This window comes from Prinia subflava, chromosome 4, assembly GCF_021018805.1.
Source record: "Prinia subflava isolate CZ2003 ecotype Zambia chromosome 4, Cam_Psub_1.2, whole genome shotgun sequence".
Classification (NCBI taxonomy): Eukaryota; Metazoa; Chordata; class Aves; order Passeriformes; family Cisticolidae; genus Prinia; species Prinia subflava.
The window spans coordinates 22,468,293-22,484,552 of NC_086250.1; the positions used below are offsets into that span (position 1 = coordinate 22,468,293).

General features: G+C 49.8%; 1 protein-coding gene across 4 annotated transcripts in view; it reads left to right on the forward strand.

The window, feature by feature from the left end:
- Window positions 1-542: 542 nt before the first annotated feature.
- The window catches only part of MIEF1 (mitochondrial elongation factor 1), a 40,742-nt gene continuing 25,024 nt past the window's right edge, over window positions 543-16,260 (forward strand). The window contains exon 1 of one of the 4 annotated variants that reach the window (XM_063395943.1): window positions 543-796. Coding sequence is in view for 2 of the 4 variants with exons in the window: in XM_063395945.1 (XP_063252015.1) it covers window positions 709-796 (88 nt within the window). In the remaining 2 variants the exon portion in view is untranslated. Of the gene's footprint in view, window positions 797-10,506; window positions 10,564-15,687; window positions 15,831-16,260 lie in introns of those variants that run through there. The other 3 variants (XM_063395945.1, XM_063395944.1, XM_063395941.1) reach the window with 3 other exon arrangements.

Consider the following 16,260-nt stretch of genomic DNA (forward strand, 5'->3'; position numbering starts at 1 on the left):
GGGCCCAATGTGGAAGAAGGCAGGGAAAAGTTGAATTGAGGAAAAGGTAGCTTTTGCGGTTAGGGTGCACGACCGGGAGTCAGCAGACGCAGGTTCTATTTCTGGCACAGCAGCAAAACTTCCTGATGTCGCCGGGCAAGGCAGCTCACGCATCCCCACCTCGCCTCGCCTCCCTCCCGCCAAACAGCGAGTGCTCCCGCCCTCGCTCGCCCCCCGGGGCGCGGGGAGAGATGCTGAGAGGGCGGCTCTGCCGCGGGGCTGCGGGCGGCACAGCGATTCTGCTTCGGCTCCGCAGCATCCTCGGGGGGTCACCGCCTGGCCCGGCATTCACTAACGCAGCCCGCTCGACAGCCCAACCCCGCACACCCCGCCCGTCCGCCCGCCATCCGCGGCGCTCCTTTGTGCGGGAGGCGGGGGGCGGCCGTGCCGTGCCCCTGGGGGCGGGCAGCCCGCGGCGGCGGCCCGGAGGGGCGGGCAGGCTCGCCGGGGGAGGAGACAGGCAGTGAGGGCGGCACAAAAGGGGCTGCTGCAGCCCTGCTCGCTGCTGCCGGCGGGGCTCGGCTCGCCGCGGCTTTGCAGCGTAGCGCATCTTTTCCCGCGGCTGGGAGGAGGTGCCGGGCCGCTCCGAGGCGGAGAAGGCGGAGGAAGGCGGCGGGGGGCTGCGGGCTCCGGGTTCGCCTGTCGCCTCGCCTCGGCCGGCGCCGAGCCATGCCGGGGGGCGGCGGGCGGGCCGGGGGCGAGCGGCAGCCTCGCCCCGCCTGGGGCCCGGCGGGCACCGACACTGCGCCGGCCGGGGGTGAGTGAGTGAGCGAACGGGCAGCGGGGCTAGGGCGGCGGGCAGAGCACGCCCCGGGGGAGCCGCCCCGGGGCTGCGGGCAGCGGCGGCGGGACCCCCATCGGTCCGTCCTCCCCGCCGCTGTCGCCACCTGCAAGTTGTGCCTCGGCCCGGGGGTGCGGCGTCATCCCCTGCGAGCGGTGCTGGAGAGGCTTCCCCCACCAAGCCCGCACCTTCGCTCTCCTTATTTATTTATATTAGTGCTATTTTTTTTATTCTATCCCTATTCTTCCCCACTCCCGCCCCCCCGCCCCCCCAATAATCCCGGCATCCCCTGCTAGGGAGCAGCATCGGCTGTGGGGAGGAGGCGATGCTGCCAGCCCCCTACCCGCAGCGGAGGGCTCGCCGGGGATGGAGGCACCCTCCCTTCAGCCGGGGCACTGCAGCCAAGGCCCATCTGCTGCCCGGGTTCGGCTTGCAAGGATGGCACGGGCTGGGGATGCGTGCCAAGCCTGCAGCAAGCGAGAAGGAGTAACAGGAGTGCGTGCGTGGGAGGGAAAACATCCATACAAATAAACGTGTATCGTCAAACGTCCCCTCTGCTCTGTCTCCATGTCGGATGGCTGCAGTCTCCCCGTTCGGGGCCGGCCGCAAAGGAACGCAGGCACCCAAGTTGTCCCCACTGGTGCTGAGCTCTCGGGTTGTTTGTGGGCTGGAATAGCTGTATGTCCTGTCGGAGTAATACAAATTGGTGTACCTCAGTCCTTGCGAGAGTTTTGCCCCCGGGGCGAACGTGATAGGGTTGATGGGGAACAAGGTATCTGCTGCAGCTCTAGACTTCCTCAGACAGCTTAGCAAGGGAGGGAGCGTGGCGCGGGATGGAGATCAGCTTCTCGCAGTGCTTCAGCTCGTAGTTTTCCTTCGGGGATTTCCACATGCTGTGTTTCCTCGAGCCTGGGTCACACGGGAACCCTGCCTATTTCCCAGAAATGATGGTGGGGTCTTGCATTTCTCCTTTGCGTCCTAGGGTAGAGCTTGGGTCAGGAGCCTGCCTGCCCTATCTCCAGAATGCAGTGTGGGTGCTGAGCTACTCACCTCCTATAGAACAACCCTCCAGTTCATTCCAAATCTCTCTCCTTTAACAGGAAGTTCAAGCCTATGAAAACGCTTGCTGGCACCTCTGCTAATAAATATGACTTGAGTCACCAGGAACCCCCAAGCCTTTGCAAACTGAATTTCAAATTCCTGCCTACTCTTGCCGCTGTGTCCCTCACCTTGGCAGAGTGTGAGTCAGCAGGGACTTTTCAGGTTCCCTCCCCAAAGGGCGTTTTTTGTGCTCTGTGGGTCCCCCCTGCAGCTGTGGGTCCCCCCTGCAGCAGTGATGTTTAAGTCCAGCTGGCACCTGTGATTTAGGAAGCACTGGCAAGTTTCTGTTGCTGCAGCTAGAGTGGGAGAAGAGCAGTCCTTTGAGCTATTGCTAGGGAGGGAGTGTCCAGCCCTGCTATAGCACTATGAAACAAGCATAGAATGAAAGCCATTGCAAACTGCAGAAGAGGAGTGAAGCTGTAGACTCTTCTACTGCATGTTGTAAAAGTCCCACAAAGATTTATAGCTCCTCTCCACCCTCAGGTGATTTTGTAGTAGGGGTAAAAAATCCATGGCAATCATTCCTCCCTTTGAGGATTCAGTTATATCTGCATAGCTTGTTTATTAACACCCTGGATACAGCAATTGTATCCTTAGGAAAGGGGATGGAGTCTGGCTAGCTGCAGGTGTGTTTTGTTGCCCAGTTCCTAACTTGGTGGCCTAGCTGCTTTTTGTCTAGTATACCTTCGGTCCCAGGTGCTGCTGTGGCTCACCTCCTTTGGAGGCACCCTCCACACTCTTGCTTCTGAAGTGGTTTTGGTAGCTGAGTTGCCTGCTTGCTTTCCTTCCTCCCTGCAAATGCTGGTAAGATGGGAAAAAGAGTTCCCTGTGTGGCACACAAGGGTTGCCTTAGCAAGGAGGTCAGGAAGATTGGGTGGACAATAGTGTACTTGCAGAATGTTAGCTTCAGTGGATGCTTGGAACTATGAACTAACCTGAAGCACTGGTGCCCAACCTGAGACAAGGCTAGCTGGGCTGCGCAGTGAGAACAGAGCCTGTTGAACCTCGGCTAGGCACAGACACACTTGATGTGTTTGCCTGAGGGGCGTACCTGTGAGGTTTATATACTTGTGGGCTTCCTGTGTGCCTTGCGTTTACCTTTCTCCTACTTCTCCCATGCACAACTGGCTAAGTGCAGTGTGACACTGGGCTGTGCCAGATTGATGTAACATGCTTACTGCATGCCTTTGAGGGATGCTTGTGTGACAAACATGGGTGGCTGTTTGCTGGATGCCTGTAGCAATGCATGCAGGTCCTGCTGGATGCACTTACCATGGAGCACAGGCACTTTTGCTGAGTTTATGCCCACAATAAATGCGGAGCATGTAAGGAGTCACGGGTATGGCAATTGTTCATGGCAGTGTATGTGATGTCGTTGTGCATGTTCAGTATGTGAAGGGCACCTCGGAATAGACAAGTTTCTCTCAGTCCCTCCTTTGCTTTGACCTGCCAGCAAGCAGAGATAGATAAACTATGTCTCATGGAAGGGTCTACAGCTGAGTTTACAGCTTGCTGTTTCTGAGCTTCTTCCTCTCTTGAGAACAGCATCTTTAAGGTGCACCTGCTGTCACAAATTGACACCCCTACCCCACCTCAGCCTCTGTGCTGGATCATGAAGGTGGAAGAAGGAAGTGGGGGAGTTTGGTGATGAATAGATGGGTCAAGCTGGGCCAGCATTCATTCCTAACAGCCGATTAGGTTTGAGGTGGGGTTAGTTGCTCTAAAATGAGCCCTTTGTACATTGTTGCAGTCTGTGACCCAAGCAGTGGGAAGTAGCTGGAGGAGGTGGTGCTAACGAAGGCTGGTACAGATGTCAGTAACTCTGGCGGAGAGGAAGGCAGAGAGCGTACTTACTGGCACAAGAGATGTCTTCATGACTTTAGGTCAGTGAAGTTGCCTTAAAGGGCTGGTCCATGTTATCAGCTCTAATTACAGAAGCAGAAAAGTATGGGTAATTGTGCCCATGTATTTTCTGCCACTGTCACCCATCAGTTCTGCACAAAAGGTCAGACTGCACTTCAGTACCACAAAATGCCATCAGGACGCTACAATGAAATATTACAGTGGGATCTGATGTTTGGGAAAGATAGGCACATGGGGCAGTGCAATCTAGGGAGATGTGGGGGTTGTCTTAGGAATGCCTGTTGTTCCCCATCCTGGATGTTCTTGGAAAGGTAGTGATGTAACTGCAGTGCACATGTGGACTATGCTGTCAGTGATGCAGGCTGGCCTCGAGGAGCCATGACCCAGCTGCATGAAGGGGCCAAGCCTGGCATTGTGGACAGTTTTAGGTTAGGTTTGGGGCGCTTTGATAGCATTAGGTGAGCATCTCGCAAGGACTGAGCTGTGCCACAGCAGCAGTGCTGGGAGGGGTGCCAGGACCAGCTTCTTGTGCCAGAGGCCAGGGCAGAGCTGCTGTCACAGAGCTGGTGAGCTCCCCCTTCTCCAGGGGAAGGTGTAGAGAAATGCTGTGTGCTGGAGCAGGGGTGTAGGATTTACAAAAGCACTCTATGCATGCACCCTTGTGGAATAAACTCTGGCTGCATATCTCAGGAAGGCAGAAACATGATTCCTTTACCTTCTTTTTCTGACTTCTGTGTTTTCCTTGGCATGCAGACCCTTTACTTCCCAAAGCTCTTCTTGAAGTACAACAGGTACCTCCTGCTCTTCAGATCTCTGAATACCTGTAGCAGGGCGGGTGTATTTTTGTGCTCAGAAACTTGCTCAATAGAGCTGATAGGCAAAAGGGAGTGCAGCACTGCACTTTGAGCTTTCATCAGGAGGGCTGAGGGAAGAAGCAGCACGAAGGGAGATGGCTGCCTTACAAACAGCAAGGGCTTGTTCTAGAGCTGTGATTTTGGAAGTGATTATTCCCTGCTTTAGGACAGCAAAAGTTATGTGAGCTGCTTGCTGTTGGGGACTTGGCCTTTTGTACCGAGATAACCCCCCTAGATAAATAGGCACCTTGGTGACTTACTCTAAGGTTCCTTGTTTCCCCACCTAGGGAGTGCTGACGCCTGTGTCTAAATAGGCTTCTTCCAAAACATCAGCTGTGGCTGCAGGGTATGACCACACTCTGCATTGCCAGACATCTTTTTCAGCCTGTAATGCAAAAATTGCAAGCAAGAGGAGAGGTGGATGTGGCTGACCAGAAGAGAGAAAAGCAGAGGTGGCTTCTTCTCTTTCTGAGGATTATCTCTGTCCTGCATTTTGACAGAATTTTTCTCCAAGGACCCTGAAGCAACCTATTAAGCATCTTTTAATTAGGTAAGCCCTTACCCAGAGCAGAAAAGTGTCTCACATTTCCCACACGGGGAAACTGAGGTATGGAGCATGGCTGTGCTGTGCCCAGTGGCAAATGCAGGGGCTTGTCAGGAGAGTAGCAACCAAAGTGCCATGCTTCCTGTACTTGCTTTGCTGCTAGCTGTCTCAGAAATCCTGGAGAATGGCTGGGTGTGGGTGCTTAGCCAGGGGTTATCAATAATTTTCTGGTCACTGCTTGGGTTCTGCAGCCCTTTTCACCATAGATATTGTCTTCTTCTTGATCTGCTGCCTAATCTATAATCCCAGCTCCTTGCTGTCTTTCCCTCAGAATGCTGTTTTCCCCTCAGTGTGTAAATCTGTACAGGTTGGCCTAGGGTTAGTAGGCAGACTCAAACTGTTCAAGGCTTCTTCAAGGCATTGGGGTAATTTTAATTTTGGGATATTGCTGCATATCTCTTGCATGATGGCAAAGCTGTGGCAAGCAGGTTTGGAGCACACTTGAGAGACTAATGCAAATCAGCCCTGCTGCATAGTGGCTCACAGCTGTGAAACCTGTGAACTAAGCACAGGTATCCCGTCTTGGTGTGCAGACATGGAACTGAACAGAAAGCCAGGGAGACAGCATGGCAAAGAATCATGAAAGGGAGTTTCCCTTCTAGATATTGAGCCCTTTAAGAAGGGGAGGGTAAGCTAGAGCCCTGCGATTTTAAGCTGGTTGTGCTGAGGCTGAAGAAAGGGTTATGGTAGTGCTTTCAGTTGTTCCTTTTTCTAACACAGATACCTCTATCTGGGCAGCAGGGAAAAGGAGGAGGATGGAGGCCTGTGCTGGCTGAGCACGTTGGGCACAGACAGATCTTGAAGGCTGCAGCAGCTAGGAAAGATAGTGTTTTGGAAGAAGGATTTGGCTGTAGGGGCTGGGAGTGCATGGTGCTCACTGTGTGTGAGGAAGTTGTGTTTTCGTGGAGCTTGTAGTGTGAGGGCTGGCTCTGAGGCAGAGCAAAGGGCAGGGTGAATGAGGACAGTGGTGCCCTGGAGTGATCAGCATGAGCTTCACTCTGTTGCTTAATGACCCCATTTCCAAGGGAAACTTTGGAAGCCCTGATATTCAGGGAAGCAGGATTTCCCAAAGACAGAGGATTGGGACAGCAGAACCAACTGTGTTTCTCTCTGCTTTCAGCTTAGCCTTCCCTGTATGTTATTTGTGTTAGCAAAACTCTTCCTTCTGTACCACTCCAGAGTATTTTTTTATTCCCTTTTCTCTTTGCCACCTGCCCAGCAGTCCTTTCTTCCCTGCCTTGCTGTTCCAATGCTGCCCAGCTGCAGCTTTTGCCAGCTAATCCGATCCATGGAGGCAAGACCTACTGAGCAGCCTTGCTTGAAGGGGACATGATTTTCTACATTTGTTCCTGGGGCCATGTCAGGTCTCTGGAGAAGAGGTGGGTTAAAGGAGCTACTGTTTCTCCATCAGCTCTGTGTCCCCAAATACCTCCTCTCGTGCCGTTGCTCGGTGCAGGCCTGGCTGTGAGCAAGTGGCCAGTGTGCTCTCAGATATGTGCTGTTGGTACAAAGCCTCTGTGGCCTCAGAATCCCTATCTAGCAGTAACTTCTGGAGGAAGGGTTGACCACACCTGCATTCAGCTTGGCTAGGGGGACGATGGGATTGCTTTTGCATAATTTAGCAGTCCCTTGAATTATTTATAGTGCAGTTGTGCTCTGGAACAGAGTCTTCTTGCTTCCCGTGAGCACTGCTGGGGGGAGGGGAGTTTGTCAGGCATCCAGAGTCTGTCACTTAGTGATGAGGAAGTGCTGTGGGCTTCCTTTCTGCCTGTGTTTGTTTGCATATAGTTCTGTGCAGCTGAACTATCCTGAAAATGCAATTCTAGTTTCTGCATCACTCAGGTGTGTGATACTGCTGAGCATCTCTGTGGCTTAGGACTGTGCAAGAGGTTCCTGAGTTCAGAGCCTTGTTTTTGTAGTAAAGAGACTGTGTCAAGCTGGAGACAATGAATCTGATGCTTGAATTTGGTTCCTCACTCAATTATAGTGCTGTGTTGTAGATCAGGGGCAGGGATCTTCTGGACTGTTCTGTAAAATATTTAGGTGCTCAAAAGCATTTTTTGTCTTTCAAAGGTCCATCTTGTCTTGCCAAAGTGTTTTTTAGATTTGTCATGACATGGTCCGCTGGACTTTACACAAGATCATCAGGATCTGAGCACTGCGTAGATCAGGTGGTTGAGTAGCAAACCATGCAGCTGAAATTCCCATCACTTCTCAGTGATTAAAGTCTGAAGAGAAACCACCTGACAGCAGAGGCAGACTGGGGGAGTTTGTCACAAGTTCTTGCAGCAGTGGAACATCATGAAGATGAGCTGGGTAGCCCAGCTATGTCTGAGCTTAATGCCTTTTGTCCCTCTGCCTCACTGTGGGCTGTGGTACCACACAAGTGGGCTGTCCTGCTTCTGCCCTGCTTGTCCTGTTGACTTCAACATGACCACAGCTCCCTTCCTGCACTACACATCCTTCTTGTTCATAACCAATTTTCACAATATGCTTACACATTAGTTCTTTCTCCTTTCCTTCCTTTTTGACCTGTTTGTGACAGCTGGCTTCTCAGAAACACAGTTCAATATAAAAGTTTGTGTTACTGAAGACCTGAAAGGGGAGGAAAAGGGCTGAAGGTGGAGAAGGAAGGAAACTTGGCCTGTAATCAAGTGATTGTGGTAGTAAACTGCTCTGTCTGTTGTACAGTTGAGCAGAAGTGCTCAGCTTCCCTGTTTTTATTTGCACAGTGACCATTTGTGGCTTTTGTGTTTGGGGCAAAGTTGGACAGGTAATCACTGTATGTTCCCTGGACAAGCTGTGCTGTCCCACCTTGCCCTGGCTTGGTTCTTGGTCTCATCAGCATGAAAAAACCCCATTCTTTCATCAAATGGTTTTACCTCTTGTCAGGGACATCACCAGCTGGCTAAACACAAAATTCCTCCTAATCCTTCTCAAGAAATAAGGCAACTTAAAGAAAGAATGTGAAGACAAGTGATCCCCAAATCTGTGTGATGTCCAGGATGGCATTTGATTTTGCTGATGAAAACAAACTTTCTTCCTCTTTCCCTATAGACCTGCTCTCAGTTCTTCCTGCTTGGATTAATCTGGAGATCAGGGTACTGCTTTGCTTAGTGAAAGGGAATGTTTGTGCAGAAGTAGTAAACATATTGTTGAGATCCAGGCCTGCTGCAATGCCTGTAAACCAGATCCAGTTGTCAGTGGGAGGCAGAAGAGAGATTTATGTGACCCTGAGTTAAGTGCATTAGGAGGCTTCTGATTTCATTCTGAGAAACTGCCCCTTTTCACAGTACCATATGCCTGTTATCGGCAAAGAGCTGTGACTGCAGAATTGATTCATGGGGATTTAATCCAAGGGGCTGCAATACTACAGTCAAAAGGGTAACATAAGCAGAGGGTTGTCTCTGCAAGCCAGAGCCCCTGAGCTCATGCCCTTTGTCCACCCTAGAGGTGGGAGTTTGGACTGACTTATACCTGCCTTGGGGCAAGGCATTGAAGAGCTCCCTGCCTATCATCACTTTCTTTCTGAAAAAAATAACAAAGTGAAATGGCAGCAGGGGATCCAGGCAGCACTGTGTCGAGGTCTTCCCTAAGTCATGAAAGAGGAAATGAAGAACAAAGGCAGAAGAGACAAATAAATAAGGGTCTGTTCGTGGTCCAAGAAAAATTCCCATGGGCTTGTGTAACATTCTCAGGAAGATGTGACACTCCCTGGGCTGGAGTTAGTTTTTGAGAAATGAAAGGAAAGGGGGGGGGGAAAGGCAAGAGAGTGAGCAGCAGGGGTTGGAGAAGGGGGGGGAGAGAAGGAGGGAGAGACACCCCAGAGAAACCTCTCAGCATGGAGTCAGGTTTCTCTGGCTGTTTCTGGTGAAGAAGGTCTCTTTGCATGGGATTGGCTGGTCACCAGACATTCGGAGTAGAGGGAGATCTGGGGCCTGCCAAGCAGGACCCCTGTGGCCTGAAAAGGAGGGGAGGAGGGGAAAGGAAGAGGCTCTTCCAAACTGTAATAGATCTGCTACTGTGGGAAAGTGAGCACACTGCCAAACCCCAAGTAGTTGCTGATGGATGGGGGAGGAAAGAGGGTGGGGATGGAGGGTCAGTTCTTCTCCTGGCAGCTAGGACCTTGCTGCTATTCCATGGCCTCTCTGTTTATTGTCTTCCTGGGGTTTAATTGGTTCTCCTTCTCGATCCATCTTGGAGAGCCTTTATTGTGGGGATGAAAAAACAACTGCCCGCTTCAAAAATAGTTGGAGTTAACATGGTTTCTCCTGCCTGCGTGGATCTGTGCACTTCAGCCATCACCATGGCATCAATTGTTTCTTGCCTCTTTCCTCTTTTAAGTGCCTTGCTCTGGGCCTACAGGGCACACACTTGACCTTCCTCTGGGCTATTCAGCCTGCATCTCCCTGTTGCTTGGGGCTGTCACACAGTCCCTGCTTCCCTTTGAACAGGGTTTGTGTGCCTGATCTGGTGTATATGCCATGTGCTCTTCACCCATGGACTCGCAGGTCTGAGGATAATCTGGACTGTTCATCTTGGAGCTGTTCTCAGGATTTGTGGCTTGTACTCCTCTTGCTTGGCCTGCATGGAGTACCTGCCAGGATCTGCATTGAAAGCAGTTGCCTGTTACTGCTGCTTCTTTCAGTTCCCTATTTGAGATGTGCTCCTTCTCTCTGATGCGGCTGGGAAAAATTAGTGAGCTCATGGTGTTTGAATGGGGGCCTTGCAGTTCTGTAATTTTGTATGTCCGAGGATGTATCTACATGTTTTGCTCAGAAATGAACTGGTGAAATAATTTAGAAAGTTTCTGCTGGTCAGCTGCTTCTTCCCTAGAAGCCTAGGCATTTTCTTCAAGTTTATATTTAACCTAGTTAAATCTGCTGCTGATATGCCTGTAAAAGCAGACTTTCATGTGATTGACAGCTTGAATTCATACAACTGAGGGATGGATAAGCTGTGATGGTGGTGGGTAAGAGGGGGAACCTATGACACAACAGCCTGTGTTGTCACATGCCTCACTTGAATTCTCTGAAAGCATGATTAGGTTTTGACCTGTCCCTCTTTGAAAGGCACCAAAACTAGAAGGGAGATCTTACATACTTGTTTGATGACCCAATGGTCTGTCTGAAGACATAAGTTGCCTTTTTGTGTAGTGTTGTCCCTCTTCCCTTTCCTGTTCCTCATGATGGAGTACTCCTTCCCTCTAAGATACCAGAAGACCTAACCGGCTCTGTTTTGCAGTGACTGACTGCTGTGCGGTTGGAGCAGTGAGCAGCAGCAGTCCTATGTTTGTCTGGGAGAAGAGCCTCGCATCCTGGGTGAGTGCAATGAGCAGTGCCTCAGCTCGCCCTCTGATGTGCGCAGAGGCCCAACCTTGAAGCCAAGTGGTGATGCAATCTCTAGGGCCATTGCAGCAGACTTCCTGGAACCAGATGTTTTGAGGAGGCAATAAGCAGGGTTGAGGAAGAGTCCTTCCAGGATATCAGGAATAAGTGAGGGAGAGAGGTGCTGCTTCTCCTACAGCAGAAGGAGTGCTCAGACTAGTGATGCTAAGTAATTAAAGGTGCAGCTTCTGAGAGCCTCTGAAGGATTAGAATGTGCAGAAGCATCTCTGAAGCAGTGAAAATTCCTATGGTGAGATTGGATTTAGCTGGGGAGAGAAGATTAGCTACAAGGGAGCCCAGCATATCTGAAGGATACTGAGAAGAGTATTTGATAGATTCCAGTAGAGTTGGAAATCCAGCTTAGTTTCCTTTAGCATGCAGTGCTGCACCCTTGCGACGTCCAAGTACTTCTTGGATAAAATTAAATTGGTGTCTTGTAGGCCATTACTGGATTTCACTAGAGTTTTCTAGTCTTTTCTGAGATCTTCTTTTAAACCAGGCGTTGGAGAATTATATCATTATGTTGCTATTAGTAATATGGTAGCTACAGTAAAAATAGTCTGTTTGAGTGGAGGGTTTTATAACGGCCTCTGAAGGCGTTCAGATGTTGGTCTGTTCTGCTAACTTCTGGAAGATCAATCTTGAGACAAAATCCTGTCAACAAAGAACCACTTTATCTCCAAGTCCCATGTGTTTTGTATGGAGGGTTAAGAGCGGCTTTGTCCCACAGTGTGCAGCTGTCTTGCTGCAACTGGAGGTGTAGCATCTGAAATAACCAAGGCTTAGTCCACTGAAGGGCAGGACAAGACATTTGAGAGAACAGTTGAAACAATGAAAGCCCATGGGAAGTGTAGATTCTGAAGATACTGTGCTCACAGAGGTGAGCAGCCACAGCACTTAAAAAGCTGGAGGCTTTATGTTGTATCCATCTTAGTTTCTGTGTGCAGCAGATAGTAGCTACTAGTGTGGAGCACTTGGGTCTCCTAGAAGAATGCATAAAAGAGATACTTGGTTTGTTTATTTTTTGACTGTAGATGCTGCAGGTCTGTTGAGACTTAGCAAGGTCTTGCAGACAATCTGGAGTCTTGTGGTTGACATGTACATCATGTGCCTGCTTTTCCTGGGAAGGGGAAGGCAATGCCTTTCTTTGTGCTGTGCTGTCACCCTTCCATGGCCAACCTCAAACCTTAGTTTTGTGTAGATTCATCATTTAGCTCTTTTTTCCTCAATCTGGTTTTCTTTCTGACTTGACAAGACCTATTACTGGTGTGTGGATGGCAGCTCTGGGGAGGCAAATGGAAGTTAGGGTGGCACACTGTTGAGTGGTTACCTCACCACTCTTTTTACCTGTCTGCAGAAATGGAGGGAAGGTGCTTAGGACAGAGCCTTGCTCTCCCTCAGCCTGACACTTCTTGGAGAGTGACCGTGCTGGATGGCTTGATCCAGCTGTTTGGCCTGACACCAAGTCAATGGCACCTTGTGGTCTGTTGCCTCAAGGCTGCAAAGGAAACAGAGTGTGAGCTATTGCTGTTTTGCATTAGTGCTGTGGGCAGCAGCTCTTGATGAAGGACACAGAAGAATATTTTATTCTGTCCTTGGAACTAGAAGGGAAGCTGATATGGACCTGCTTACATTCAAACCACCTTGTGCTGTAACTGCCAGAGCTTTTTGCTGACATCCTTGTAGCTTGCAGTCCCTGAAAACACTGTGGCATCCTTCACGTGAGAGATGCTGAGCCCTAGCTACCTTCTGGTACATCCTGCTTCTCTCAGATTTTCCTGCAATGTAGGATATTCTTCTTTTCCTACCCTTAAGCAAAGTGCAGGCCTGCTGTCCCAGAGCTTGTTCTAGTTGTTGACAAATACTAAGTTTTATGGTTTCTCCTTCTGTGGATGTTTGCAGGACAAAAGTAACTTTTTTGTTATTAGATTTTTAGAGTGTTTAGAGGTACTGTGCCTCTGATGCCTGCTTGATTCCTGTGCTTAGGGATAGCAGGTAGACCTAGTACTCCAGAAATGTGGAGCCTGTTCCATTTGTCTCTAGCTGGAGCAGAGAGAGAGTTGGGCCCACCACGTGGAGTGGGAATTAGAAGTCATGCTGGGTTCTTTATCTGCCATGTGAAAGTGATTCTAATTTGAATTGCTGCTTTGTGTTGAAGTGTCTTAGTGATCTGCAAATATGTTACTGCATGGATTTTACTGAATAACTTCAGGCAGAGGAGGTGACCATTTTGGTATTGGGGAAAACCAGAAGCTTCTGCTCTGAATTGTTCTCCACAGCTGCTTTTTCCCTGTGACCATGAGAGAGGTCTAAGGAGTCTTGAGTCCCATGCCCTAACAAGATAGGGTAGCCAGTATCCAGGAGCCTATGGTGTGGCCTCTTGCCAGTGTTCTCCAGAAGAGAACATTGGGGCTGGTGAACTGCCAGCTCTTATCGGTGCATATCTTTCTCTCTGGCTTCTTGAAAAATAAGTGTATTATTTCAGGATGGTATAAATCAATTGGTCAACATGGTATAAAATGGTAACAGCTACCTGGGGATAACTCTTGTGCATAACACTTCTAGCTTTCCTCCTTTTCTGAAAGCATTTCCCCTCCATGGTAGAGACAGAACTTCAAGCAAGGAAATATTAAAGGGGCCCTTTACAAAAAGAAGCTTTCAGCTTGTCTCTCCAGGACTGAGTGTTGCTGAAGCAGTTTATAACTGTGTGCTCCCTGAAGAGTTTTGTCTTAATGGAGCTGACTGTCCATACTACTTCAGGCTTTTTCTTCTACTTGAACATTAATGTTTTTCTTGCTGCTGTTTTTAACCCGACAGCAGCTTGGTCACTCTCCCAGAGATCAAGTTGACTTTTCCCCCCCCTTCTTCAGTCAAAATTGTCGGAAGGGAAATATATCTGTTTCTGTGTTCTGGTCACTGATGGCTGCTTTGTGTTAGAGCAGCTGTGCTCTTCTGTGACAAACTGAGATGTCTCTCTGACTGGTACCTCCTTTCTCATTTCCACCACATGTAAATGTTTTGGATGGGGAGGGTGGGTAATCCTCCCTTGCTGGCCTTTGTCTCCAGCTAGCTGCCACCAGACACGTCTTTCACTGCAGGTTGATCAGAGGATATGGGAAGGGATACATGACTGATGGTATTTAGTGTTTTGGCTCACCCAAGGGTGCATGAGTGTTCTCCACTCCCTGGCAGAAGAATCTCTGGCACGTGAGAATGAAGGTGGTTCCCAGGGAAGAGATTTTGACAAGGCACATACCTTGCTTCTTTGCTTCCCCTCTTCCAGGAGGGGTTAGGAAATGGGTTCGTGTTCTCACTCCCTAACAAAACCAACTGAGCAGTGAAAATTGCCTCCTGGGCCATGTCAGCAGTGGAACAGCAGAGGGTACTGCAGGGCCAGCTTGACTGGCAGAGCAGCCGGGGAGGGCTGTGCACACCAGCCTGGCGAAGGAACGGAGGCAGTGCAGCCCTGCCCGGAGCTTATTGTGCCTGACAGATACTGATGTATGCAAATGTCAAGTGAGGAAAATATACTTTACTTCCTAAAACTGTGCATCCTGCTATGTTGACACGGCATGCTGCATCTCAGAAAGCAGAGCAGTTAATTGAATTTCAAGAGTTACAGCTTTTTGTCTGGGAATTTACTGTGCCATGCAGAGCATCACAGCCATCTGAGATGATGTGCTGTGTGTGATTCCTTTAGCATTTGCCTTCAGCCCTGGACTGGCTCAGAGGGAGCTGGCTGCCCTGCATTTGTGTGTCCTATAGGAACTGTAGTGAAACCAACATTACCTCACAGTCATTGGGATTGCTGTATTGGAGCAGATCGGCTGTTCATCTTGCCCAGGTTTCAGTGTCTGAGAGAGCACCCTGATGTCTGTAAGTAATGCCTTGGAGATGCCACAGGACATCTGACTGGAGAAAGCTGTACTTATTTACCAGTGAGGGACACTTTCTGCTGACACCCAGTCACTGCTAATTTAATGGGCTTTTGGCTTCCTTGTGCTCTTCTCTTCCCCACACTTTAAGACAGACTAAAATCTGGTGATGTGCAAGGAAAAGGCACTGAATATTTCTCTACCTTACAAGTGATCTTGGTGCTTCTGCAAGACAGTAACAGAGTCTTAAGAAAAGAAAGGATCATGGGTAGAAAGAGATGCTCATGAGGATTTCTGCAGCTCCTTGTTTTGCCCCCATGGAGAAAGCTTAACAGCAGTCCCCAAGACAGTCTTTTATGGCTTTTAACAGAAGAATATCCAGCCCCTTAATGTCTGGGCCACTACAAAGGGGATGTCCCACCACCTGGGCCATGACCAGATGTGTGAGTTTGGGCTGTGGAGCTGTGGTAGATGAGTGCTGGAGGCCAGGGTCTGCTGTGGTGCAGCCCCCTGAGGAGAGCCATTTCTTCCCTTTCCACATGCCCGACAAGATGGTCTCCCAGTGGCGCTCAGTGCCAGCACTCTGCCCTGCCACTGACTTGTGTTGTGGCAAAGTATATCAAAACCCCTACTAAACATTAACCAATAGAATCAAACTCTTTCTCCTTTTTCCTTGTTTATTTTTCTTTCAAATTTTTCCCCTCCCATGGCCATACTGTAACTTTTCCACCAGCTTCAGGCTTACAGTCCTTCAGTCAGAGCTCAATCTGGGACTCCTTGCCCTGCCAAGGAGTCACCTCCTGAGCGCTGGTGACAATGCCAGTGGATGATAACTTCCACTAAAAAATGTGACCACCAAGTGTCCCGGAATGCTGTTGCTGAGCAGTAAGGAACAACTGTGGACAGCCCCTCTGCCGAAGTCCATGTCAAAGCCATCTGTGGAAGGCAAGATAAGTTTTCCTTTGGGCAGTTGCCATCTGTCTAAATGCTTTATGGCTTTTCACTTTAGTATTAAATTCTCCTCAAGTTAATCAGTAAACACACTTTGCTGTATTTTACCTATTACCCTCTGAGGTGGCAGGAGTGGATTGGGTTCTTCTTGCTTCTGCCCCCACACCTGCCTACATGTCAACCTTGAGGAGCCTGTGGCGCAGCTCCCCCATGACCCCCAGGAGCAGGGACTACCTCCAGTGGAGGCGTTGCTGGCACCACTGTGCCAGGTGGAACCTTTATAGGTGATGGTGCCTCTCAGGAACTTCGGCCCTGGAAGGGAGACTGCGCCAGGGAGAGAACCACCAGAATGGAGCATGTGGAGGGGGTGAAGTGGTATGTGGCACATGTGTGGGGATTTCTGCCTCTGTCTGTCACTGCAGGAAGGGTATCATGCTCCAGGACAGCCTCTGACTTGAAAACTACTTTTGGATGATCTTTTTCCCATGCACACTTTTGCCCCAATTTGCCTTTGCCTAAGCAGCAGATGGTGAACACCTTTTCTACTTTTCCTTGGTGAAGCACTGTGTGAGATTAGGTAGGGTTTATTTTTTTATCCTTTTTCTGAGTTTTAGTCTTCAATCACTTCTCTGCCTGACAGCAGTTCTATGTTCCCTGCCTGGGCTGGAGGAGGGGAGGATGAAGACAATATTTCATGTTGTTTGGAGGGAAGGGCTCTGCAGCGCTGGCTTCTTCCTGGCCTGACATGGATCCATCATGATGGCACGGTATTACTGGCAGAGACAGCTAGGCATTTATTTTTGTC